Source organism: Euleptes europaea, chromosome 16, assembly GCF_029931775.1.
Source record: "Euleptes europaea isolate rEulEur1 chromosome 16, rEulEur1.hap1, whole genome shotgun sequence".
NCBI classification, from domain to species: domain Eukaryota; kingdom Metazoa; phylum Chordata; class Lepidosauria; order Squamata; family Sphaerodactylidae; genus Euleptes; species Euleptes europaea.
In genome coordinates this window covers 49061672-49088068 of record NC_079327.1, presented here as the reverse complement: position 1 = coordinate 49088068, position 26397 = coordinate 49061672, and the positions used below count along the sequence as shown (strand labels likewise).

General features: G+C 42.0%; 1 protein-coding gene across 1 annotated transcript; it reads left to right on the top strand.

Annotated features, from left to right (window-relative positions):
* Positions 1 to 222: 222 nt before the first annotated feature.
* Positions 223 to 25312, top strand: APOO (apolipoprotein O). The gene is made up of 7 exons (XM_056861832.1): positions 223 to 329; positions 716 to 835; positions 8166 to 8220; positions 13019 to 13114; positions 19649 to 19740; positions 24162 to 24269; positions 25226 to 25312. The coding sequence occupies exons 1-7, from the start codon at positions 231 to 233 to the stop codon at positions 25277 to 25279; spliced, it is 624 nt and encodes a 207-aa protein (XP_056717810.1). The 5' UTR covers positions 223 to 230; the 3' UTR covers positions 25280 to 25312.
* Positions 25313 to 26397: the final 1085 nt, after the last annotated feature.

Here is a 26397-nt window from a genome sequence, read left to right as displayed (position 1 = left end):
CCAGAAGCCATCTGAGCCCTTTGAAAAAGAAGCGCTGTTCTAGGTCTTGTGTACCTTTCAGCTTCTACTTAATTTACTTGTTACTAACTGTATATTCCTGATACACATTGTCTGTCCGTGACCTATAGATCCATTAGCCATATAGATGACGATCACATATCTGTGTACTATATCTCCACCTGAGTTTATAAAACATTGCATATTTACATTATCCTTAGGTAACACACTTGATGGCTGCTCCTGCTAGCTTGGGCTTTCTTGCAGTCCGGGTACACGCTGCTGTTCCTGAGAATAAAACTTCCAAAAAGAACCTACTAAAAGTTGGTGAGGTAAGATTTTTACCGTCTCTCTAGTTCTAAATCGGCCATAGACTAGTTTCAGTGTTCAGATTAATAATGAGAATGCTTCTCTTCCTGGTATGCAATTTTCGGTTTACGGCATTGTCTCAGTGATGCAGTCCTACTTGTGCTTTTCACTGATAACAGTTGTAAACTGACATGGAATAAAAAATACCCAAATTATTGTCGAAGGCTTTCACGGTGGGAGTTCATTGGTTCTTGTAGGTTATCCGGGCTGTGTAACCGTGGTCTTGGTCTCAGCCTTACCAAGACCACAGTTACACAGCCTGGATAACCTACAAGAACCAATGATACCCAAATTCTTCTTTTTTGCAGTAAAGCTGTGGAAGTAACCTTGTATTTGCTGCTGTTCACAGCTTTCACTCTACACCAGTCCAACACCAAAATCAAAGTATGTAGATGATCAACAGACACAGCTGGAGGATAGTATCTGTTATCTGCGACATTCTTTGGAGCCGTATACAGCCTGGTTTCAGGTACAGTGATTTTATATTATCAAGGGACTGGGAGTATCAGCAGCTTCAGAATTCATCTCCGTGTAAAAATCATATGGCATATTGAACTGTAAAAGTGTTCTTTCCAATGCTATCATTTGATCCAGACAAACAAACTTAAAGATAATACTTCTAACATTCTGAAAACAGATCTAGCTGACCCAGTGCATTAAACATGAGAAGTCCTCCCATGCTGGGTAGATTCTGTTCAGGATAGTAACATGTCCTAGTGTGATTGAAAGTAATGAATTGGTTCTTTTTAGAAAGTAGTCTCCTGAATGTAATGAATTGGTTCTTCTTAGAAAGTAGTCTCCTGACTATGTCATGGTGCAGGCTGAAAAACATATCCATCCACATACATTTGTTATGAGATGCTGTTTTGATTATAGGTATTGTTTGTTTAAACTGTGGAAATGCAATCACAAGATTTTCAAATCAGCTGCGGTCTAGATGAGCTACTGGCATGTGTACTAAGCTTTTAACTTTGCTCTTTGCTACTAAATCTCCTAAGACTTTTAAGCTGAAATACAAATAAGACTAGAAAAGTACTAGTTTCTGAAATTGGTCCCAAACTGTCTCTGTGTTGTGTTCTCTTGAGTAATCTGTAAGGATGTCAAACTAGGAATGAGATGTGAAAGGGAACTAACCTTTTGTCATTGCAAGGTCAGTCTACCTTTTCTGAAAGGTTCTTTTCTTATCAGCCTTACAACCTGATACTATCTAGATTTAGCTGCTGTGGATTAAATTTAGGCATACTATGTATTCAGCCTTTGATTTTGGGCTGACAAGAGTAGCTTCCACACTAGCCATCTAGTTTGAGATTGCTATGATTCATTCACTGAATTCTAATAGAGAATCCTGAAAATGTAATTGGCAGTCCATTGCACTGTACTGAGTTCTGTGTTTTTCTACTTTCTTTTCCAGATGTGGTTTGGGGTGACTTTTTAAGATATAAAACAGAGTTGCAGTGCCAGGCCGTCAAAACACTGGTGTAGTTTCCTAGGATTACTGTTTCTTTAAATGGTCCTCTTCTTTCTCGTTCCAGCTAGCTGGTTCTGTTGCAGCATTGATTAATCAACTGTAAATTATCAGTTGCAGGGCGTGGAGGTGGTTGGTAGAAACTTTTTACTTTGCAGCAGGGTGGATTTTTTACTTTTTACTTTGCAGCAAGGTGGATTTGATTTAATCAAATCGATTTAAATCACGTCAATAAGACTTGATTTAAATCATGGTTTTTTACAGAAAGACTCATTCTTTCTGGTATAATATTTACAACCAGATGAAGGTTTCATTTTTGGAATAATAAACTTTCAGAGTAGTTTTTACAGGTTTATCAAAAATTACTGATTTAGTTATACTATTAGAAATACACAGACAGATAATTATGAAATTATTGCGAGGAAGAGGAACCATTAAAATATTCCCAAACTGGGTCTCTTTTACGACCTGCTGCCATTATAGGCTATACACACAAATGTAATGGAATTTCAAAGGGGCTCTATCTCCCAGCAGCCCTGGCTCTGGAGAGGCTGGTCTTCCTTTTTCAAGAGGGGAGGAGGAGAGATACAGTTGGTGAGCCTAGGCTGGAGCAGGCTGGCAGGAAGAACAGGCTGAGGAGGAGAAACCGGCTGGTGGAAAGCTGGAAAAGGGGAACCAAGGACTGGAGCAGAGAACTTCAGGGATTCCTGCTGCAGGACTGAAATTCCAGGTAGAGACTTTATTGTTAGGACAATGTCAGGCGAGCCCTGGGAAGAAGGGCCTGGAACCAGTGAATTCTTATTAGTTAACTGGCAAGCACTTCAGGGCCTCGCCAAGGACTTACAGATCCCAGTTACTATTGAAGTGCATGGTTGTCTTATAGAGTCCAATGAAGACAACTAGGAGGAGGTTAAAATAAGTAACAGTTCTTTATTTAGCTTAACACAGACCTGGGGGTGAAATAACCCACAATTAAGATACAGAGTTACTCACCCGAGAAACAAAGGTAGCTCAGAAATATTTATGCATTCGCATGGGGCAGGCCATGGCTGCTGACAAGCAGATTGATACACAAAAGCACCAATGCACATTAGGTGTCTACTTCACTCTAATTAGCATAACCTATAGATATTGGCCGAAGCTGTCTCTAAGCAAGTGCTAGGTCTTGTGATCTTAGTAACTAGAAACCACATTCCTAAAGATGAAGGTAATTCAGAGCTCTCTACTGGTGAAAGGCCGTACCAGACACAGAGAGCATGATTTGTTGGTTCATGGCTCCCGGATGCCAACTTCCCCAAAGCTTCCATGTGTGTGCATATGAATACGTAGTGTTCTAAACCAGCCCTTATATCTGGGCATTACACTGTTTCCACCACCACCACCCCCTTTGGATTTGCTTCTACATTCAAGTGCCTATTCTGTACAGTTAAGTGTTAGTACAGTTGTTGGAACCCAGTGGGGTTGGGAAGAGGTTGCCAGCCCTGAACTGTCTTCAGCACTTGCCTCAAGTTGAATTGCACAGGCACGCAACTGACTTGCACAATTATTACACAAAGATCCCAAGACTTGTGGAGTATTCTGCTCACAAGGTTGCACTTTCATTTTCACTGCTTGCCCCTCCCGCTTCACGCTTAGCTACTTGTGCAGATCTATTCCACTCCAAACAATCTATTCGTTGAACCTCTTGGAATTTAGCACTTAAGAGGTAAGAGATTGATTAAGTATATAGATTTGCAAAGGAACAATGAGATTAAGGTTTTTCCCTCAACTCTATATTTTTATTTTTATAATATTTTTGCTGTGATGAAGAGGCATGTTATCTCTGCAGACACAAATTCACACTTTTGAGAACTGCAGAAACAAGCATCTGTGATAATATATTCTCATTAGAAAAACTGCCCCAAATAATCTTACAGAAACCTCTGGAATGGATTAATGGAATGGATTGTGAATGGATTAATGGAATTCATTTACCAAAAATTTAAACATTGCATAAATATAAAGCCTCATGCTACATAATTAAAAACTAATCCTTATTTCCTGATGAATAGCCTTTGGACTATAATGTATCTTAAATAGAAAACTATCTTTAGATAGACTTTTCCTCCAAAAGCATTTTATTTTAAAAAATTCGATTTAAATTAAAAAAATCTGATTTTTTTAATTAAAAAAAATCATTGATTTTTATCTACCCTGCTTTGCAGCCAGCCAGACCCACTGCTCGTTATTTTTTAAGTATGCCCCAGTGTGCTTAATAGTATATACCTCTGTGGGTATTGTTTTTTGAAAAATATATCCAGTATTTTTGGGCTCTGTCATAAACTGGTAGATCATATTTGCTCCTGTTTGTGAGTAGAACAATTTCTGTAGCATTCAGAGAAATGTGTATAATAGAATATTACAATAAGTGGAAGATCTCCCCAAGGTAGCCAGTCAGACACTGTAGCAGCAAGCAAAGAAAATCTATTGACTCTACTATATGTTGCTGTGCCTTGGCTGCTTTCTACAACACTGTGGCAGTGTTGGAAGTCTTGAGTCAATGTGGAAGGAAATGGAATGTGACCTCCTGGGAACTGGGACAGTTGAGGTATGGGTTGCATTATGGGCTTTTAGTGTATGAGGGAGGTCTCCTAAGGCACAAGTGTTTTTTACTTCATACTCTGTTGATTTTGCCTGAGTGAGAGGTTTCTCCAGATACCTTGCATGTATTTTGCATCTTAAGTGTATCAAATGGCACTTAAGATTTGTTCTGTGTAAATTTCTGTATATTGTTATGCTTTCATTAAATTACTGAAATAGAATTTGTAATGGCTGATTTTAAATCATTTGGTATTGAAAGATAGAATGTCTGCACGTTGGGTTTCCATGCGGTTAGTGAATCTACAGTAGAATCTTTAGACTTTGTTCTTCTGTGCTGGTATATACTCATCTAGTACTCAAGCTGTTTTGATAACAGTTTTACAGTCATGCACTGAGAGCCTCCTATCTCTGGAATGGCGTTATTAATTCAAGGATGGAGACTAGATTGCAGTAACAGGCAATTGTGCTGTTGTCAAAGTTTTTCTCCCCCCTTCAGAGAGAATTCTTTGAATCATTAAACGTAGAAACACTGAATTGTCTGAGCTTACAGAAGAAAATCTGTCTTTTCCTTAAAGGTCCTTGTCATTCTAGAGTAGGGATCAGCAACATGTAGATCATTTTCAGATGGGCTCTTTCTCCATGTTAGTATCAGATGGAGAATAGTATTTTTTGCATTTCAGATAGACATTTCTTTAAATTGTTTCCAGTTCTAATGGTGGTTTAGGTTTTCATTTCAAATATCTTCAAGGGCAAGTGATGTCCCATTTTTTAAATTAAGGTTTGATCCATTTTTTGTGAAGCCACTTTCCTTCAGCTATCTGAACTGTTTGTAGCCCTTTGTAATGAGCCGCTGTACTTTCCCCACTGATTTTCTACAGTTTGTTTAAACTGAAGCAGTTTTTCATATGACATATCAATATATAACAAAACTGAGGAAAGAGAACAAAAAGAAAGTCAGGCATTGGAGGAAAATGTGACACCATCTGAAATTCAAAAATCTGATCCAAATGTTCTATGCATACAGTGCAAAGAGCCCATCTGAAAAAAAATCCATTTGTGCTGAAAAAAATAGGACAGAATGTGACTCAAAATGGGATAATGTCTTCATGTGAAAGTGCCTGTAGTCTCTGGACCAAATCCAGTTCTGACTCTTCTACCCCTCTGGTATAGAGGTGTGCACCTTGGGGGGAAAAATCAGTGTTTTTCAGATCCCGATAACAGGAAGCTAAAAAATATCAGTGTGCCCAGTTACTCGAATTCCAAATACCTCTTTGGTATTTGAATCTGGGGTGTTTTTTTGCGCGGGGATTCCGATATTATTCAGGTCCATTATTCCCTGTGAGGAATCTTTCTGGAGGGCTTGAGGGTCTGTTTTTTAAGCTAATGCCACCAAAAGGGCAGCGGAACTGCTGGTACCTGTAATTTAAATAACCCCCAAATTTCAAGTGAATTGGACCAAGAGGTCCAGTTCTATGGACCCCTGAACAGGGTGCCCCCCAGCCATCCTCCATTGTTTCCTATGGGGGGAAACAAACAAACAAATTCCAAGCTTTCTCCCAGGAAAACACTAGCTAGACACTCAAGAGCAAGCAAAGCAACCACTTGTCAGGCCTTTGCCGTTAGCAGGAATAAAGGCTCTTGGCATGAGTTAGGCCAGTTTCTGGCTACAAGTCAAGTCCTTGGTTCTCATGCCTGTAAACGTCTGTGTACTGTTTCGCTCGTCCTGTTTTCCACAGCTGCGCTAATGTTTAGTCTTCCTTCTTGGGAATCACTTATCTCGGGGTTGCTTAGCCATGTTTACCTTCGCAGCCTGTAGTGCTTTTAAACATGTAACCTGCCTATATTCGCCATTACCAGCCTCACCTGCCTGTGGGCAGTCAGGTCTTAAATCTGCCTTTTGCTCCCAATAAAGTTTTACTGCTTCAGATCTACCTGTCTGGATGAGTTTGCTTATGGGATGCTAGTGACAGATGCCTGATCCTGACACCACTGGTCAAAAGCCTCTGAAAGCAGACAGAAACAACAAGCCCAAAGAACCAATGCAGAACTAGGGAATCTCAGCCGAACCACAGACCAGTGTCAGTCCACAGAAGCCCAGCAGAATAAATGTAGACAAGGGGGCACTTTTGCAAGCCCAACGGAACCAATGTCAATCTACACAAGCCCAGCAAAACAAACTTGAGCAAGGGGGGCACTTTTGCAAGGCCAACAAAATGTCAATCCACAGAAGCCTAGCAGAATCACAGCCAGCCAGGCAGGACTGTAAGACACTGACACACAAACACACACACAAACATCGGTTCTCCTTAACATGCAATCCCACTTGCCTGTGGACATCTCCCTCCTTCCCCCCCTCTCTCCAGTTGTTTGGGAAACATGCGAAAGGGAAAAAAAACAAGCTGCCTTGGAGAGCTTTGAAATTTAAATTGCTGGCTCTGAATATACACAGATATATCCGGAAACATTCAGGATGGGTTCTTGTAGGTTATCCGGGCTGTGTAACCGTGGTCTTGGAATTTTCTTTCCTGACGTTTCGCCAGCAACTGTGGCAGGCATCTTCAGAGTAGTAACACTGAAGGACAGTGTCCTTCAGTGTTACTACTCTGAAGATGCCTGCCACAGTTGCTGGCGAAACGTCAGGAAAGAAAATTCCAAGACCACGGTTACACAGCCCGGATAACCTACAAGAACCAATGAACTCTGACCGTGAAAGCCTTCGACAATATTCAGGATGGGATTTACTGCCTTTGGCAGAGATAAGGGTTTTGGGGTGGGATTTTTGGGCCAGATATATCAGAGTTCTTTGCTGAGTGTACATTAGGCATTTGCTAACTCACATTGACTCTTTAAAGTTGCAAAATTAGTGGCTGGCCACGATTCTAGAATTTGTTTAATTTTAGCTGCAGATGTTTTACTTCATACAATTTAAACTGGCCAATTATGAGAATGTTCTTTTGATCAGGAGCTTATAAGTATTGATGCAATGGTAACAGTTTAATTACATTGGTTTAATCAGAAATCCTATCTAACAGAAGTTTTAAAAATTGTAATCTTAACCTCCTTATAATGACATCTCAAGAACATATGTTTCCTTGTTTCCATCACCTCCAACAGACAACTCCCCTCTTCTATTCTGGAGGGTAGGTACAAGAGGATTCCTCTCGAAGAATGCGAACATTTATATAAAGAGTGGCATGTTGGGTTAGGGTTAATCTGTTGAATCTTTAGAACATGTTTTTGACTGTAAAATCTACAAATATATTCAGGATGCTTTGATCCAATAATGAAGGGCTCTCCAGGGAAGAATATAATGTTTTACCTTTATAGTATATCAGATAAGAATCAGGAGATGACTTTTAAGGTGGCAAAATTTGGCTGGCTGGTTTTAAAGATCAGGAAATCTTGGTCTACACAGGATCAAGAAGGATCATAAGCACCTAATATTTGTATCTTTTATTTTCATCCGTTTTAGTATTATTTTACCTCTGTATTTTAGTGATGACAAATGATCATTAAACATATGGTGATTGATTGAAGACATGATATTTATATTTACAACCTATGTAACACTGTTAATTTTATGTATATAATAGCATTCTGGTCTAGGACCGTAATAAATACTTACTTACTATAGAGGCTTCATGTGATGTTTTCAGTAAAAACTTTGGCTTAAGTTTCTTAGAATAAATTGTATGTTATTGGGTTCTTACAACATAATTGTTCTTTCATTTCTCTTCTCTCCCCCCCCCCTTAGAATGTTTATGGCAAAGTCTTGCCCAGAACAGAAAAAGCAGTGAAATATGGTAAAGGTAAGATATTGTAAAAAGCAGGTGGCATTAGGCAACAAGATTTTAATGCAGTGTTATGTATTTGGTAAAATTGCAATTATGTTGAATGTTTTCCCTATTTAATTCACTATTAATGACTCACGGTTTTATAATTTTAAATGTTTTTGCTTGTTCTGCTTCAGATAACAGTAGAACAATACACAAGGATCATGTGAAGGACAATTAAAATAATTGGATTCTTCAGATGACTAGTTGCTTGTTGGGTCATAGACATTCAGACTGACTGCTCAAAGCATTCTGCTTAGTTTCAATCTCTGGGTAGTTATATAAAATTTGAGTCTTCAGCTGCAAAATTGTCAGCTCCCTTTTAGAAGAAGAAGAAGAGTTGGTTTTTATATGCTGACTGTCTTTACCACTAAAGGAAGAATCAAACCGGCTTGCAATCACCTTCCCTTCCCCTACCCACAACAGACACCCTGTGAGGTAGGTGGGGCTGAGAGAGCTCTAAGAGAGCTGTGACTAGCCCAAGGTCACCCAGCTGGCTTCATGTATAGCAGTGGGGAAACCAACCCAGTTCACCAGATTTGGGTCCACTGCTTATGTGGAGGAGCGGAGAATCAAACCCGGTTCTCCTGATTAGAGTCTACTGCTCTTAATCACTACACCACGCTGACTCTCAGACATTAGACATTAGGACTTCTAGAGAATGTTCTTCATTCTCAAGATCCAAATCATAGTTTGCCAAATGAAGCTGAACTAATCTGTTTTGAACATAGTGGCTTCCCCAGTATACCGTGTCCTTTATTTTGCTGTTTCAGAACTCTAGCCACACTTTAACAAAATTAAATCCCGTGTGAATAGTTATATTACTATATGGCTCTATAAAATATGGATAGAGGGAGGAATAGTCTTGAGGGGGAGGCTGCTATTGGCTGCTCACTGAAGCTGGATGAGCACACTGCTGCTAAATTTGCACAGCAGAAAAACTATTGCTGCCTTTGCAAACAACCCCGGGACGTAAATAAAAACAAAAGCTTTACAAAGTCAGGCAACGCAGGAGAAGAGAGCCTTGTTTCTTGGCTAACTACTTTAAAAAAAAGCTGCAGTCAAGCAATTTTAGTTTAATGTAAATGTTTACAAAATTATGTGAATACATAGTACATTTTCACTTATTGTTAATGATGTGTCCAATAATATCCATTATGGGCTTGTGAGATATACACAACATTCCCCATGGCAGTTAAGGTAGCAATGAACTTGCTGTCTCAAGGAAAAGTAACATATTTCCAGCCGACAAAAGAGAGTTCATCCAGTAATTTGAATGAATTAATGCCCCTGCATAAGCTCACCTTGAGAGAAGGCATGTGGCCCATGTTCAACAAACGCACTTCTGTTGTACTCGAAGACGTTGTGGTTGAAAGCCTCTAATCTGTTCAACCAATTTTATTTTTATTTCTGTTATTTTTGTTATACATGTTATGATCCACTTGATGTTGCAAATGAAACAGTGCAAAGAACGCTGTAGCTGCAAAATTCCAATTATTCAGGGAGGCATGTTCTATTAGGGCATCCTGTCTACTCAAAAGGCCCCTTCCTCAGTGGGACACACCTTGTGCCATCTCTAGTTGAGCTTAGTGAATACAGCCCATTGAATATACTGGTAAGAAACACTCCACCCAGATATTGCAGAAATACTTGTAGCTGCTTGACTTAACTTTCACTAACCTACTTTATTTCCCCATCTTGTTCTTCTGATAATCTTTTGTCCTGAAAGTAATCATATTCGAAGCACTTAACTGACACATCAGCCTATGTCTTTCTGTTTACAAAATGGCAGCATAGCTGTCTTTGAAATGGCTGAATACATGCCTCAGGCAACAGGGGAGATGACAGACGAAAGTACAACGAAGATCTTTCTTATGCTATTTTCTGTTATAGTAGAACAAGAAATGATTCAGTCAGCTTGCAAGGCAATTAAGTTATATCCTAGGAAACTGTTTTCTTATTTCAAGTTTTGTGCCTTGCAAGTTCTGCCATTACTATTTGTACTTTGAAGTATTTATGATAGCTGGGAGAGAACAAAAAGTTAAGATCTGAAAAGCAGATACTTACCTAAAGAGAGACTCCAATGATAGATAATGTGACTGAAAATAGGCAACTTGGGTGTATAGAATCCTCAAGAATCCAATCATGTGCCAAGTCAGTCAGTATGGCAAGGCACTCCTTTTTGGCAATTTTTGTATTTTTGAAAATACCTTGGGCTACTGCACAGTTTTTGAATGCATAGTTCACTGTGTTTAGGTTTGTCTACAACTTACGCAAAAACTTGTGGTAGAGGTATTCATGGAGTACCATTTAAGAATGCAGATAGGGATTACATTTTCGAAGGCAATCTCACGGGAAAACTTCCTGTGTGTCAATACATCTGCAAGAGGTTTTTGCCTGGACCTCTCTAATGTTGAACTTCTGTTTATTTAGAATATTTTCATGTTACCTTTCTGTTTCTAATCAAGGCACCCAAAGTAGCTAGCAATCCATAAATTGCAATATGTGATGCCCTGGTTGTGCGCCCTCTACAGGCGACGGGTCCACTGTGACTTGCGCATCCTCTGTAGGTCCACGGTGACAACCGGGGCACGGGTCTTCCTTCCCCCTCCAAGTCGCCGTCACCCCTCTCTCTCTCCACCGGGTTAGCTACTGCACGAGTCCCAACGTTACTCCTCCCCTTTATAGACCTGAGCTTCCTTTGGACCTCAGATAGGGACGCTGAGCCTTCCCTTCAGGTGCCCGCCTTTCCCCTTCCTCCTAGGGCCTGTCTCTGCCTGGGCCGCCCCAGAGTACCATCCTCCTTGGCCTCATCCCAGCCTGCTTTTTATTTCCTACTCCCTGCCCATTCTGCACTTTCAAAAGTCCCTCCTGGCCGCCTCACCCTCTCCCTTCTACGTGCCCGCTCCCACAACCCTCTCACGCTTGCCTGGGGCTGGCTTCCTCCTGGCCCCTGGAACTGCTCCAGGGCCCTACCCTCGGCAGGGTCCCTCCCCTGTCTGCTTCCTCTTGCTCCCTTTACCTCTGGGCTCCCCTGGGACACTGGCAGCTGCCCCACCAGCCCATGGGGACTCTCGCCCAGCCTCTGTGCCATGTGGCTCTCCCGGAATGCTGACGCAAGAGCTTCTGGCCCCTCCTCGCCACCTTCTAGCCAGCTGCCACCAGCCTCTGCTCCTGGGGAACCTTCTCTCCTCACTGTTGCCACCTCTTTCCCCAGCATCGCCTCCCCCAGCTGGCCTTCCCGGTGAGTGTGTGCTTCCCAGGGCTGCGCCCTGTTCCTCTCAGCCTCTCTGGGCTCCCCGACCTGGTCAGGGGTGTGGGGGGACTTGGACAGTCGGGCGGCATGGCCCCTCATCGCCCAACACAATAATAAGTTTCAGCGTGGCATAGTGGTTAAGCGTGGTGTAGTGTAGTGGTTAACAGTGGTGGACTCTAATATGGTGAACTGAATTTGTTTCCCCGCTCCTACACATGAAGCCAGCTGGGTGACCTTAGGCTAGTTACAGCTCTCTTAGAGCTCTTTCAGCCACACTTACCTCACAGGGTGTCTGTTGTGGGGAGAGGAAGAGAAGCTGATCGTAAGCCAGTTTGATTCTCCTTAAAAGGTAGAGAAAGTTGACATATAAAACCAACTCTTCTTCGTCTTCAGTCACTGAAAAAGATTGTGGCAATCTTACCATTTCAGTGAGAGGATTCTGTAGCCTGGGAGTGTTGGCTGAGAAGGTCCCCACCAACTTAATCTCAGGGAACATAGGTTCCTATAGGGCAGTGATGGCGAACCTTTTAGAGACCGAGTGCCCAAACCCAAAACCCACTTATTTATCGCAAAGTGCCAACATGGCAATTTAACCTGAATACTGAGGTTTTAGTTTAGAAAAAACAATTCATACTTTTGTCTTAAAAGAAAAACACAATTACAGAGTTTCGCAGGTTAATTACATGCTGGGTAAGTGGGTGTTCCTCTTTTAGTAGGGGATTTCACTGAAAGGTGGGAGGCACCGCAAAGCCCGCACTGTGGCCCGAGCGCTCTGTTCCCCTCTAGCTATGCCACGCTGTGAGCTATGCTCCCCTCCAACCTAGCTCCTCTCCAACCCCACCACAGGAATCACCTTCGCCACAGACTCAACAGGCTGCTGTCCACGCCGCACCCTCTTGCCGCATGTGAGCCGCCCTGCCGCATATGACGGGAGGGAGGAAGCACTCCCATTGGGCTTCTGGGCAGAGGGGCGGGTGATGTGAGAAATGCCTCAGGCGCGTACGGAGAGTGGGAGGGGAGCAGCCTGCCCCCGCTTCGCTCTGGCTTTCTAGTAACGAGCTCAGGCGAACTCTGTGCTGGGGCGACGCCGCACGTGCCCACGAGAGGGCTCTGAGTGCCCCCTCTGGCACGCGTGCCATAGGTTCGCCACCACTACTATAGGGAGTCCTCACCCACAGATTTAATGCTTGGGCAGGTTGGTACAGATGGAGGTACTTTGGACCCATGCAGTTTTCGGTATTAAAGGTGAAATTTTGAACTGGGTTCAAATAAACTAGCTGCAAGGAAAGTTAGGAAAAGAACTGATTCTTTGTGTAGAAAGTGAGGAGCAGTGTACAGATGCATTACAGAGGAAGTTGAGGAGGTATCAAGAAAAGAAGTTGCCCAGAGTCATTTTGGTTTGATGAGTCAAATTTCATGTAAAAGGAAAGCAAGTTATTTCTATTATTTCTAACTTTGCTGAAATAGTCGAACTGTATATACATAAATATAATATGCTGTTGTTAAATTTTATTTTAGATGGCTGTGAATTTCTCAAACACCCACCACCTGGATTTTACCCAAGGCTTGGAGTCATAGGCTTTGCTGGTGTTGTTGGATTGTTCCTGTCTAGAGGTAGATGGTTGTTGACAATGTCTGATGCCTTGGAAATGTAAAATTTCTGGGAATTTTGAAGCTATGGGGGGTTATATTTGGAAAAATTAATTCAGTGCTTAATTTCATATCAAACCTCAACTTATTATAAAGTGCATTATTTATAACTTAGCATATACAATTGTACCATTTGGCATACTTTTGAAATTTTAAAGCATAAATGCTTTGGGTTTCTACAGACAAGTGGCAAATATAACTATTACAAGAGAAAAGTTGCATCCTGTGCTACCTTAGCATGTGAATCTTTGTGCTAGCCATCTGAGAGGTAGGAATGAAAAGCAGCTGAAAGTAGGGGTGCCAGCAATTCCCCCCTACATTGACAGCCAGTGCCTCAATGGCAAGTGGGGGAAATAGTGAGAAACTGGAAGTGACATCATAATATCAGGGGAGGGGGAGTGCTCTAGGATTTGCCACATGATGGTTTAACTATATGTGGGGGATGCTGTTTTTTCCAGACCTTCACATCTATAGTTGCTTTATAGTTTGATGTAAATAATTTATTATTTCCAATATGCAAATCTTGAGCTACAATGAATATTTAGAAGTTCTTATATGCTTCTTCTTGGAAGTCCTATAATTCTTGGATGACCATGGTTCACTTCTTAGGAACAGAAGAGTTACTGGTTTGTTCAATTTACCCAAGCTAGTCTCATGTTCATTGACTTGGATGTGTGGGCAGATAAACAGTTGAGGGAAAGGAAAACTTGGCTTTGAAGAGCTCTCTTTTTCCTCACTACAGCTTGTTGAATTAAACACAGGAAAATATTTCACTACATTTATTATGTTGCTGTTGAGACACACATTTAGAAATGGTGCAACAGCCAACTGTCCCTGGAAACTATTACATAAAATAAAGCTGAGAGGAAAGACTAGGCCCCTTATGAATCCAGTTGTTATATTGAGCAGGAAATCTGAAAGCAAGTCCATATTATTGTTGGCTGATGTGTCTTTCTTTGACAGCTGGAAATCTTAGCTTTCATTTAAATGTAAAAACTTTTCCTAGTCCTCAAGATTACAGAAAATAACTTGGGAACAGAAGGGCAACACCTGCTGATGACTCAGAAGCTGGCCTAGAGTGCTTTTGCTGATACGGAAAAGAATTGGGTGTTCAGTATAGCATCTGTTCTTAGCCATCCTGATCTTCAAATGCTCTCCCCAGTGCAGCTACGGAATCCCACTGTTGATGCGTTCTTCTGATCTGTTGCCTGTCAGTGTAACTCAATTAACAGAATACACTGTAGGAGTGCGAATGGCTTATGGTTGAAGTATTTGTACTTTAATGTGTATGTCAACTTATTCATGAAATTATTTTGAAAGGTGCTGATCGTGCTAAGAGCTCAGCCCATGCTATAATAAAAATTTTCCATTCCAAAGGAGGTTGATATATCCTGGCTGCCCTAAAGTTGTATCAGGCGAAGGTTTTGGCACAATTACTGTATAGTACATACTTGGGGTTTGTGGGCCCAGGCCTGAAGGTCTTGGAAAAGTGCAGTCAAAATTCTTACGTGCTATTTTACAAGTACCGAGATGTGTCTCCAATTCTATGATCCAATTGGAGATAGGCATGATGAGAATTGAAGCTAAAATCCATCTCATGTCCTTTTACATGTGGGCCAAACTAAATATACATAAACCCGGCCTCCTTGCAATGATTAGTCTGGACGCATATCAGTCCAAATGGTCCGAGGAGGTGCAATTAAACCTAAGAAAACTAGGGTTTTCACCCCAGGATCTATTGACGCTGAGTGGAGATCAGTTTTAAAAAGTAGTAAAGCAGAGAGTGGAAGACACTCAGAGACAGCATGATCTCGCAAGGTCCCCTGGTTTCATAGCCTCACAGAAATTCAGACACCTGATGACTGCAGCCCCATATCTGATGACACTGGAGGTGAACAAATTCAGAAGGGCTTTCACATTAGCCAGATGTGGAGCTTTGCCATTGGCCGTCCTAGAAGGCAGATATAAAAAAATTCCTCTTTCCGAGAGTCTGCCTGTGCAATGGTGAAGAAATTGAGACCCGTGAACATGTCTTTTTATACTGCCCTCTCCATCATGAGTTAAGATCTAAGACTATTCAAGAAACTCTAAGAAATAATACAGGGCTACCTGATAAAATTTGTATCCAATGACTACTGGAAGATAGTAACACACAAACTTCGAGATGTGTGGCCAAATTTTGTGCTGCCATATGTAAGGCCCGAAAGGATGTAATGTGCAAATAGGTACATTCTCGCTCTGGGAGAGGAGGCCATCTTAAGAGTGGGTGTTTCCTCTTCCTCTAGTTCCGGGAGGCAGGACCTAAAATTTTTTAACTGCCTATCTCTGGAGGGAATGCCCCCGCCCTTTCCAGTCTTGTTCCTGCCTCGTCCGGGAAGAGCAGTGTAATCACAGCTCTCTTCCTTGAGCTTTAGAAGAACCTATTCTCTTATTCTGTTTCTATTTCTAATTCCTTACTCTATTAAAAAAAAGCTATATACTATACTATATTCTCTCTATCTTTAGCTGTAGATTGAGACGGGGCAGAGGAAAGTTTTCCTTCCAGCCAAAACAAAATGGCGACCGATCGTCCTGATAATTATATCTCTGAGGAAGATTTGGACCTGGGTCTACTCCAGGCAATGCCGGTCGCTCGGGATCCGCCTACCGACAATCACTCCGGTGATTTATTAGGCAAAGTAAAGAAAACGGCAAATAAACGTAAGAGAGGTTCCTCTCATCAGGGTAGCACAAAACGCCTCCTCTCTACCGCCCGTGTGTCAGCTGCGGCGGTGGCTAAAACCGCAAAAGGCAAGGATAAATCCTCCGGAACCGGGCACGGCCAGGGAAAAAACAGCGGCTTCGGTCATTATTCCCTCTACGAGCGGTCAATCTAATGAACAGGCTGTAGGCGTCTCACCATCCGAAGCTCCCAGTCCGGCTACCGCTGAAGCCGGTAATGTACTCCCCCCCCCATTCCCTCCCAATCTGCCGCTAGCGAGATCGCTCTCCTGAGAGCAGAGCTTGCTTCTATAACTAAGGACGCATTCTCAGAGGGACTGTCGCGGTCCGTGCCGTTAAGGTAGCCCAGCTCCTAGAATTGACCCCTTCCTAAAAAGTGATCTGTATCTATTCAGCCCGTTACCCACTAAGCAGGGATCAACACTTTCCATCTCTCACGAGATAGACTTTCTATTGAATTATTCCAGTAAAAATATAAAAAGAATATATAGATTAAAATATTATTTATTTCACATAAAATATATGCATGTAAATGATTACAGAAATAAAAACTATATTAGTTCAACAGGAACAAAATATATGCAAGCAATATTAGCAATATCAACAATCTCTATGACTGTATATGAGAGTTTCCCAAGTGTATATTTCATTCAGGAAATAATACAGTTTACAGAAATCTTGTAAAATAATGGTTAATGCATTGAATAAGTATTCTACTTCAAAATATTTAAATATAAGACATACTTTACCCAGCTATGTCATTGCAGAGTTTCTGTAAGGATTCTATGAGTTCATTTAGAATAGTTAGATTTCCTTCAGGCATTCTCTAAGTATTATTCTGTTAATTCAATGCCTTTAGTAGGAGAGATCTCTTTGGTTCCATAGTTTCATGTTAGAGCTGGTTCTATTGCTCTTCCAGCAGTCTGTTTGTGACTGAAGTCATGAGACCGTAGAGTCTCTATATATTTGAGGTTTCTGGATCTGAAGCCCATGTTCAGATTAGAAAAAGCTATGTGAAAGCCATTTCTAAGCATGCATTTGATGTAAGCATTGCTGGATAGTTAAGAGCCACTTTGATGGTTTAACTATACTGTAATTAATCAGTATTTGCTGTTACTATGTGTAAAGCTTAACATTATATGTAGAGTATAAAACTCTATTCTACAGTCTCTCTGGCAGTGCCAATCTTTAGAGAGATACTGAGTATAGTTCAGTTTAAGAGCATAAGGCTCCATGGATCTCCATCCATGTATTTCAATTATATGTATTCCAATTAGAATAATTCTATGTGTAAGCCATTGTTGGCTGTAATGCATGTATATGTATGCATGTGTATGTCAGACAGTTCTGTGGCAGACCTCAGTCTTAGAACTGACTGCAGAACATATTCAGTGCTCTCACCTTGTGTAGAGAGACCCCTGAAATATGCTCTGGTAATGGGCTTCTTTAGAGAAGCTGCATTTACATCTTGTCTATCAGAACTATAAAGTCTGTATGTAAGATAGATCTTATGAGAAGACATTAGTTTTGTTAGAACAAATGAGTTCTCAATATCACCATATTCAAAGATGGTAAGATCCATACTTTTATAATCCTTAGAATATAAAAGCCTTCATCACATTTAGGATGAAGCATTTGTACAGACAGTTACTCCAGACAATCAGAAAGACAGTCTGTGTGGCATAATAACTCTCTTTGTAAGAGTTCTCCAGAAACAGAGACAAGAATAAATGTAGTTCTGATGCACCAGAATCAGATTTCCTAATTCACGCAAGAATTAGGCTGCCAAGAGTTTTACATCTCTGGTAGATGGAGGAAGTCCATAGGTCAGCATGCTCAGACCATCAGGATCTTCTCTCTCCTGTAGTCAGAGAAAGGTCTCTATTTATATCTTCCCAGTGTCCTTGGATTGATACTGATTTAATCAACAGTAGGCTTACAAGCAGTACTCGACTATGAGCTTGCCTACCTCCAACAGTCAGTCAGCAGGCCAATAATAGTTAGACTATGCACCTAATTGACATCTGCATTGGTTGTCTAACTTAGTGCTTCTGAGTGCAGCTATGACCTTCAGCTGGGACAGTAGTATTAAATGATTACAATATCAAGACTTTGAATGGCATAATAGGTTACCAACCTTGAGCTTAATACTATCACAGGTATTTTAGTTTACAAGAACCTTCGATTGCTTCTATTGAATAACTATAACAGCAGAATCTGGCTTGCTACTTCTAAATAGCAAGTAAGCCTTGAGCTTATTCAGTCCCAGTCTATGAAGTGATTACATCTTTTCAATATATTTAATCCTTATGAAACCTAATGGGACATGCTTCCATATCAAAATTCTGGTTATATGGTCGCAGCCCATGACAGGACTACGAGCGGCACAACTGCCTTCCCCAACCCCTTCTATTGCGGGAATGCAAGTTTCTAATCAGGACCTTCGTGGTTCTCGGGGAAACAGTCAGGCGGGCGGCGGGGAGTGGATCGCTCCGCAGGTATCGCAGGGCGACGGCGGTTGGCCCACAAAGGCGGCTTTAAAAGCTACTTCTTCTCAGCCTCAACAACCTGAGCAGGCTGAGTCTCCCTTCTCCTCTGATAATGAGGGTTCTGATAGAGAAGAGGGCGAGTTCTCATCTGAGGGAGAAGATCCTTCACCCCAACCTACCAAACAAACCAGGCTTTTTGAGGCTGAGGATTTTCAGCCCTTTTTAATTACTGTATATACTCGCGTATAAGCCGAGTTTTTCAGCCCCAAAAAAGGGCTGAAAAAGCCGGCCTCGGCTTATACGCGGGTCAATACGGTAGGGGAGGGGGGAGGGAGGGAGAGAGGAGGGAGGGGGGAACTTACCGCCGCCGCCATCGCCGCCGCCGCCGCCATTGTTGCCGTGCCCGCGTGGCTTCCCCCGGCCAGGAGCGCCCTGGAAGGGCCTCCAGAGGCCTCTGGACGCCCCGCACCGCCCCTGCTGGGCGCAGCGAGGCTGCTGCCTCCAGAGGCCTCTGGAGGCCCCGGCGCCGCCCCTGCCGGGCGGAGCGAGGCTGCTGCCGGCCGGCGCCGGCCTGGAAGGGCCTCCAGAGGCCTCTGGAGGCCCCGGCGCCGCCCCTGCCGGGCGGAGCGAGGCTGCTGCCGGCCGGAGCCGGCCTGGAAGGGCCTCCAGAGGCCTCTGGAGGCCCCGGCGCCGCCCCTGCCGGGCGCAGCGAGGCTGCTGCCGGCCGGCGCCGGCCTGGAAGGGCCTCCAGAGGCCTCTGGAGGCCCCGGCGCCGCCCCTGCCGGGCGCAGCGAGGCTGCTGCCGGCCGGCGCCGGCCTGGAAGGGCCTCCAGAGGCCTCTGGAGGCCCCGGCGCCGCCCCTGCCGGGCACAGCGAGGACCCTGCCGGCCGGCGCCGGCCTGCGCACCTGGATTGAGGTAAGCCTGCGGGGGGGGGGGAGGGGTTATAAGCCGACCCTCGGCTTATACACGGGTGCCTAATTTTTCCCCATTTGGGGGGAGAAATTAGGCACCTCGGCTTATACGCGGGTCGGCTTATACACGGGTATATACGGTAAAGGGCTGATAGATAAACGTTTTAGAAGCTAGCTTACTTATCTTTTTAGATATAGGATTTTATTGATATATTTTATTTTGTGGACTTTTTGATTGACTAATACTGTTTTATTACAAATTTATGTTACCCTTGATTAGATGTGTTCTATTTTTGGTCAAATGACCGTAAAATAAAGATTGATTATTTTGAAAGGATGCTGACACCATTAATAGAGATGTTTTCTGTGAAACAGGTTCCAAAATAAAGAGGTTGGTGTACCCAATAGGATTCATGGGGATTGGTGCCTCGCTATACTATCCACAGCAAGCCATTGCTATTGCCAAGGTTAGTAACTTGTGTGTGTGTGGGGGACTTTCTTCCTGTTTTCTATACAACTTTAAATGTGGCAAATGCTGCTAAGTGCTTTTATATGCATTCTTGGAAACATTAAAATCACATGCAATCTGAAATGTTTCATGAGCAGTCTGGTGAATTTATGTACACTTAGGAAAGAACAAGTCATATTAAATATAGTACAGCTTGCTTTGAAGTATACTTATTTAGAGTTTGACTTCTTGCTTTGGAACCAGTGTATCTTGTAGGCAGACCTTAAGGTTTCATAGATCTGATATGGTGATGGTGGTGTTTGGAATTTTCCAAAATAGGTTCACACAAACAAGTGCACACATGAATTAATTCACTTTCTATTCCACCTACTTCACTAGATCCCATGTGTGAGGATTTTTACGTTACTTACTCCTTGCTCCATCAGCTTTACCTTGCCTCTTTCCTGCCTTTTACATTTTTAAAAGCCCCCCCCCCCCCCAATAGCCAAGGCTTGGATGCTTTAGCAATGTTATTGTCGAAGGCTTTCACGGTCAGAGTTCATTGGTTCATGTAGGTTATCCGGGCTGTGTAACCGTGGTCTTGGAATTTTCTTTCCTGACGTTTCACCAGCAGCTGTGGCAGGCATCTTCAGAGTAGTAACACTGAAGGACAGTGTCTCTCAGTGTCAAGTGTGTAGGAAGAGTCTTCCTACACACTTGACACTGAGAGACACTGTCCTTCAGTGTTACTACTCTGAAGATGCCTGCCACAGCTGCTGGTGAAACGTCAGGAAAGAAAATTCCAAGACCACGGTTACACAGCCCGGATAACCTACAAGAACCAATTTAGCAATGTTGCTCAGTAGTGTAGCAGCTCCCAAAATGGCCAGTGACATCCACAACCTAGTCTTGTGAGATGTTGGTGGCATTCTTTTCTTAAATTGCCCCCAATGATTTTAGGTGTGCTTTTTTAAGTCAGTCTACTTTTTTCTATATATTTTTTGTATTTTTCTGCAAACCTGGGCTTGTAGGAAAATATTTCTATCCATACGTGGCCCCATTGAGCAGATTTTTTAAAAATTCACAGTCTCAAACCATTGTTTAGTTTTAGATATAACAAGTGGGAACTTGCGAGGACTTGGAGGAGGCATCTCATTTCTCCCTCCCCACTATTTTGTCTTTCCCTTCCTGAAAGCCCCATAGCCTCTACCCTTTTCCTGCTTCCTTCTCTCCTTCCCACCCAATAGCCAACCTACTGTTATCTGCCCCTCTGTCTTCAGATTTTGCTCTCCTTCCCCCCAAGAAGCCTCCTCCCAGAAGCCTAGGAAAACTGTGGCCTGGTTATGTGGTGTCAGCCACTGGGCCAGGCCCACTTACATGGTATGGAACCCTTAAGGACTTTTGGGGTGGCACCTCACCTTCCCTTGTATCCCCCCCTACACTATTTCCTCTTTCCCTCCTCCTGTCACCCCCTATATCCTCTCCCCTTTCCCTGCCTCATTCTTTCCTCTGCCATTCACCAACCTGCCTTTTTATCTGCCTCCCATCTTCATTTGTATTTTTTATTTATAGCCCACCTTTTCTGTACAGTGGGAACCAAAGCAGCTTACATTATTCTTCTCTCCTGCTTTTTATCCTCACAACAACCCTGTGAGGTAGTTCAGGCTGAAAGTAGGTATCTGGCCCAAAATCACCCAGTGATCTTCCACAGCCAGATGGGGATTCGAAACTGGATCTCCCAGACCCTACTCTAAAGCTGTAACTGCTATACCACACTGGCTTTCACAGGACGGCTGCTGTTGAACAGTAGCAAGCAGCTGTGCCTAATTGAGTCATGCAAATTGGGTGGTATCAAGTCACCAATTGGTTGTTGCCAGGCCTAGAGTTGCCATCCTCCAGGTGGGGCCTGGAGGTCTCCCAGAATTACAACTGATCTACATACTACAGAGATCAGTTCTGATGGAGAAGATGGCTGCTTAGAAGGGTGGACTCTATGGCATTATATCCGTCTGAGGCCCCTCCCCTTTCCAAATGCTGCCCTTCCCAGATAGCACCCTATAATCTCCAGGGATTTCCCAACCTGGAGCTGGCAACCCTGCCAGGCCTGGCCCTAATGGATCCTCCCTCAAAGGCTAAAATAGGCCTGGAAAGGACCCTGCCCCTCCCCCTGCCTTTTACAGACCGAACCAGTCCTGGAATCTGCCTAGCAACAGCCACTGAGGGAATCGGTTGCTTAAACCTGTAGGCGCTCCATTTATCATTTTGGGTTTTAAACCCCTCAATGTGTTTTTTTTTTTTTTTTTTTTTTTTTTTTTTAGATTTTTCTATGAATTCAGATTTGTAGAAAGATCTGTCTTGCCTGTCCACTGCTCCACTATCTGGATTTAAGAATCCTGAGATTTTGCTGACTTCACTGTTAGGATGTAGATGATATGATGATAACAGGCTATACGGACAATGTTAATTTTTCATAGCTTCATCTCTGAAGTACTACGTTGTTGACTGTGCTTCAGTCCTGTATTACTTATTTATATGGTGTAATGTTTATTTACTTAAACATGCGATTAATATGTGCACTAGTGTAATGCTTCAGAGTCACATATGTTGCTCTTGGAGTTCAGAGAATTTACTCTAAAATATAAGTCTGAAAAATGCCATTCTTAATGCGCTGGAACCATGAAACAATGTTACATTGACAGTCTAAGTTAACGATGAGAGTTCCTATTTGCTATTTTTTTCCAAAAGAAGCTTTTAGCTTCTGCTTTTATGGAGCCTTAGCCTTAATGTTCCTTTTTCAAGCAATTATGTGCTTCTTTCCTACTAACCTTTATTTATACTTTTGTGTAAGGCTACATTTCTTACATTTTGAGAGTTGTTTTTATCATTTCTAGCAGTGACAAATATCTTTTTAAAGAACAGCTTTTTTAAAATTAGGACCCTTATTTACACTGTAATACTGATATATTTATCAGTATTGAAGAGAGGGGTCGGGAAGCAACTACATTTTGTTCATTGGGTCCAAATTTTGTGCTTCTACACCCTGTGGTTTTTCATTAGGTGTGAACCAGCTCACACAGTTCCCACCAAGATTGTTAGCCTATGTTACACATGTGGGGAAAGATCAGGAATTGACAAAAGGGAAATAGGATGAAGACCTTGGGAAAAAAAATAGGGATTTGACTTCCACAGAATGGAGAGTGACAAATTCCGAATAGTGGCATGATTTTAGTGATTGAGGAGAGAGGTGCTTGGCAGAGGCAGTGTAAATTTAGACAGAGGGAAGACCACCGTAGAAGTTGCAGTCGTTCTGTACAATACTTGATAGATGAGGGGCAAAGATGGAGTGAGGATTGGTTTAGGGTCTTGAAGATGATGATAAAAAGGAGTGTTTTAAGGTCTGGTGATAAATATTGGAGGAGAAAAGTCAAATGGATGATTCAGGCATAATGGCAAACTATGGTTTAGTGCTATGTGAATGTGCCTGGTGGATCATCATACCTCCCCCCCGCCAATGTAACCATTCAATGCTTTCAAGTGTGAATGGGGGACTATCGCACTGTTCTTATGAGTTAGGATTAAACCACTGTTTGAAATCTTCATTCTCAGGGAAAGCATAAACTAAAGTTTCCTCAATCAGACAAAACAGCAAACTATGGTTTTGAGCATAATCAAAAAGTTCTGTCTCTAACTAGCTGGCCCACATATGCAGTAAGAAGCATGTGTGTGTCCAGTTAACCCCTTCATGTATCAGAAAGCCATTGTTTGCCTGCGTCGTTCAACATGGCCAGGGAGCAAGGTATTTTCGATAGGAACAGCTGTAGGGAAAGATTTGGGAAGAAAAATAAGTGGTTTTGTTTCTAGCATTCAACTTGAGGTTATTAGGGATTTTTGAAGAACTTTAAACACTCAAAAGTGCTAAATAAATGACAGAGACTTAAAAGCTAGTTCTCTTGAAAGCAAGTTTCAAAATACTGCATGAAAGCCAGTTCTTTGCTGTTCTGACCTTTTTATTTTTTGTTTTGCCTTGCCTTATTCATGAATGCCAGTATTGGCACTGAGACTTGTAAATATTTGGTAAAGCAAGCCTCATACATTTATTGATGAGTTCTAATAAAGCCTAAACTGCAATGAAATTCAAAAATAAAATATTCTGCTGCTGTGTGTGTGTGCCATCAAGTCACAACTGAGTTATGGCAACCCCATAGGGTTTTTAAGGCAAGAGACATTAGAAGGTGGCTTGCCCTTGCCTGCCTCCGCATGGGCTGAGAGAGTTCTGAGAGAAATGTGGCTGGCCCAAAGGTCTCCCAGCAGGCTTCATGTGGAGGAGTGGGGAATTGAACCCGGTTATCAAGATTAGAGTCTGCTGCTCTTAACCATGCTGGCACTCATACTACTACTACTGTCTGTGAAATTAACTATCAAATCTCTGGATTTTGAAAGGTAACTGGTTCTCAGCTGTATGACTGGAGTTTGCAAGCATACATAACAATAGAATCTCTCTGGAAAGAAAGTCCAAAAAAGAAAAGATCTTCAAAAGCATCTGACAAGGTATGACATTCCTGGGGTTTACTGTCTTTCTCCCTTTGTTGAAGTTCTTGCTATTTATTTCTTTGCCACTCTTGGTATACCTTTAGGGCATAAAAGCAAAAAGCTGCTGAAGAATAAGCCAAATAAATTGTATAATATCAGTGACATGCTGCTGCTGCTTCTGCTTTTTTTTTTAATTTAAGGATACAGAAAAAAGAAGGAGGGTAGGGGAAAAAGCAAAATAGAACAGATTTTTTCTTTTGAGCCTTAACAAAGACTATATTAAAAAGGGTTGATAACCATTTTATCAAAAATTCAATTCTTATTTTATATCCTAGAACACCTTAAAACCCTTTCAGGTAACCTAAACATACCATATTCTTAATGCTTCAATATATATTCTCATTACAGGTACCTTCTAATATTCTAAAATATTTATGTGTTATTTGAATAATAATCGTAAAGAGGTTGCCATTTCAACTCAAACTCTTCAATTGATTTCTGATTCATCAGTTGCGTTAACTTAGCCATCAAAGTGAAATCAAAAAGTTTACTAATCCACTCTGTGGTGTCTGAAATTGTATTGTATTTCCAATGTTTAGCATACACAATTCTGGCAGCAGTAGTTGCATATTGATAGAGTTCTTTGTACATGGAATTTAATTGTGGGGGGAACATTTTCAGTGCAATCCTAAGGGCAGATGGTGCTGCCATGGTGCTGGTGTAACTGTGGTGTTGCTAGTATGCTCCCTGAAGGGCTTGGTTAGTGAGCAACCAACAGGCAAAAGAGTTTGCAGCTGCATTAGCATCCCCAGCAACCATGCCGTAGTGACCCAACCAGGGTCTGTTGGCACTGAAAGTTATTGATCTAATGTACCAAATACTTTTATTTTTCAGGAAGGAACTGTGTATTGTAAAAGTTTTTCTAGGATGTTGGCAGGTTTCTTCTATATAATTTGTCTATGTTATCTTTGAAGGGTGATGCAGACAGAGACAAGACAGTGAAAGTACAAGAAGGTACTTCTGAATAAAGAACAATAAAATAGAATTCACTTCTCAAAAAGGTAGGACAGTGTTCCATTGCTCTCATAACAAAAAATTACAATTCTTGTTCAATGCAGCCATGTCTTTTTAAAAATTGTCACTTTAAAAATTGTCACTTAATAAGGAACATAGAGGGTAGAGAACATACTGAGGTTTTTTTTATTAACAATTGGACAGAACAATCTTACAGATACCACGCTCTATTTCCATCCTTGCATAGAAGCCTCTGCTGCCAAAAATTTAGCTACAGCCATAGTAACACCAGGAGTGGAATCAGCAAGCAGGAAAGGCATGGAAACGAGGGAAACCTTGAAGACTACCACCTTCTGTATCCACAGATCTCTCAAAGAGGCAGGCATCACACAATAAAAAAAATACAGGTTAAACTTCCAGTTGCAACAGACCAACATGCACATAATCTACCCACCAGAACAGCAGAGAGGAATAAGCGTGGAGCCCAGCCAGAAGAAAAGCCCTCTGATATTTGGAGACAGTTGAAAAAGATAGGATGAACCCTGCCAAGAGCCTCCAGTGCTCTGTCTAAGAATAGTCTAGCATCCCATGGGAGGAAAGTTTGAATTCAAGATTAGACCACCAATGCGAAACATAAAGATCTGACCATAAAGGAGACAGGAAATTGTTAATGTCTTCAGAAAACAAAACCTTCAGATAAATGTGAAAAGCCAGTTTCTAAGCTTAGCATTCTACTGATCCCGAATCCAGTTCCAATTGGAGAATCACAGAGACAACACAAAGAGGAGTTCCATTGATTTGCTAAAGAAAAAAACTAAAGGCTGATCAATTGAACTATCCAGCTCTAGTAATCCAAATGGCCAGGCCACATAAAAGTGGGGACAGCACTTTAGCCCCAAAGACTTAAATTGCTCCAGAAACATACTGATCCATGGCAGAGAAAAAAGCAACAAAGAGCGCACTCTTTATGAACTCTCCATGAGAGTATAACTTGAAAAGTAATACCTGGATAACAAAACTGGGACACATGCTGAATTGGCTGGTTATTCAAATTCCAGGAGAGTTGATTGGGTCAAGAAGATCTTGAAAAGACCATAACTTTAGATTTCTCACCATTAATCACCAAGCTTTC

Coding starts and splice junctions, on each gene's coding strand:
- APOO (XM_056861832.1), top strand. CDS start 231: ATGGCTGCTCCTGCTAGCTTGGGCTTTCTTGCAGTCCGGGTACACGCT. Junction 330..715: donor ACCTACTAAAAGTTGGTGAG/GTAAGATTTTTA, acceptor TGCTGTTCACAG/CTTTCACTCTACACCAGTCC. Junction 19,741..24,161: donor AAGCCATTGCTATTGCCAAG/GTTAGTAACTTG, acceptor GGATTTTGAAAG/GTAACTGGTTCTCAGCTGTA.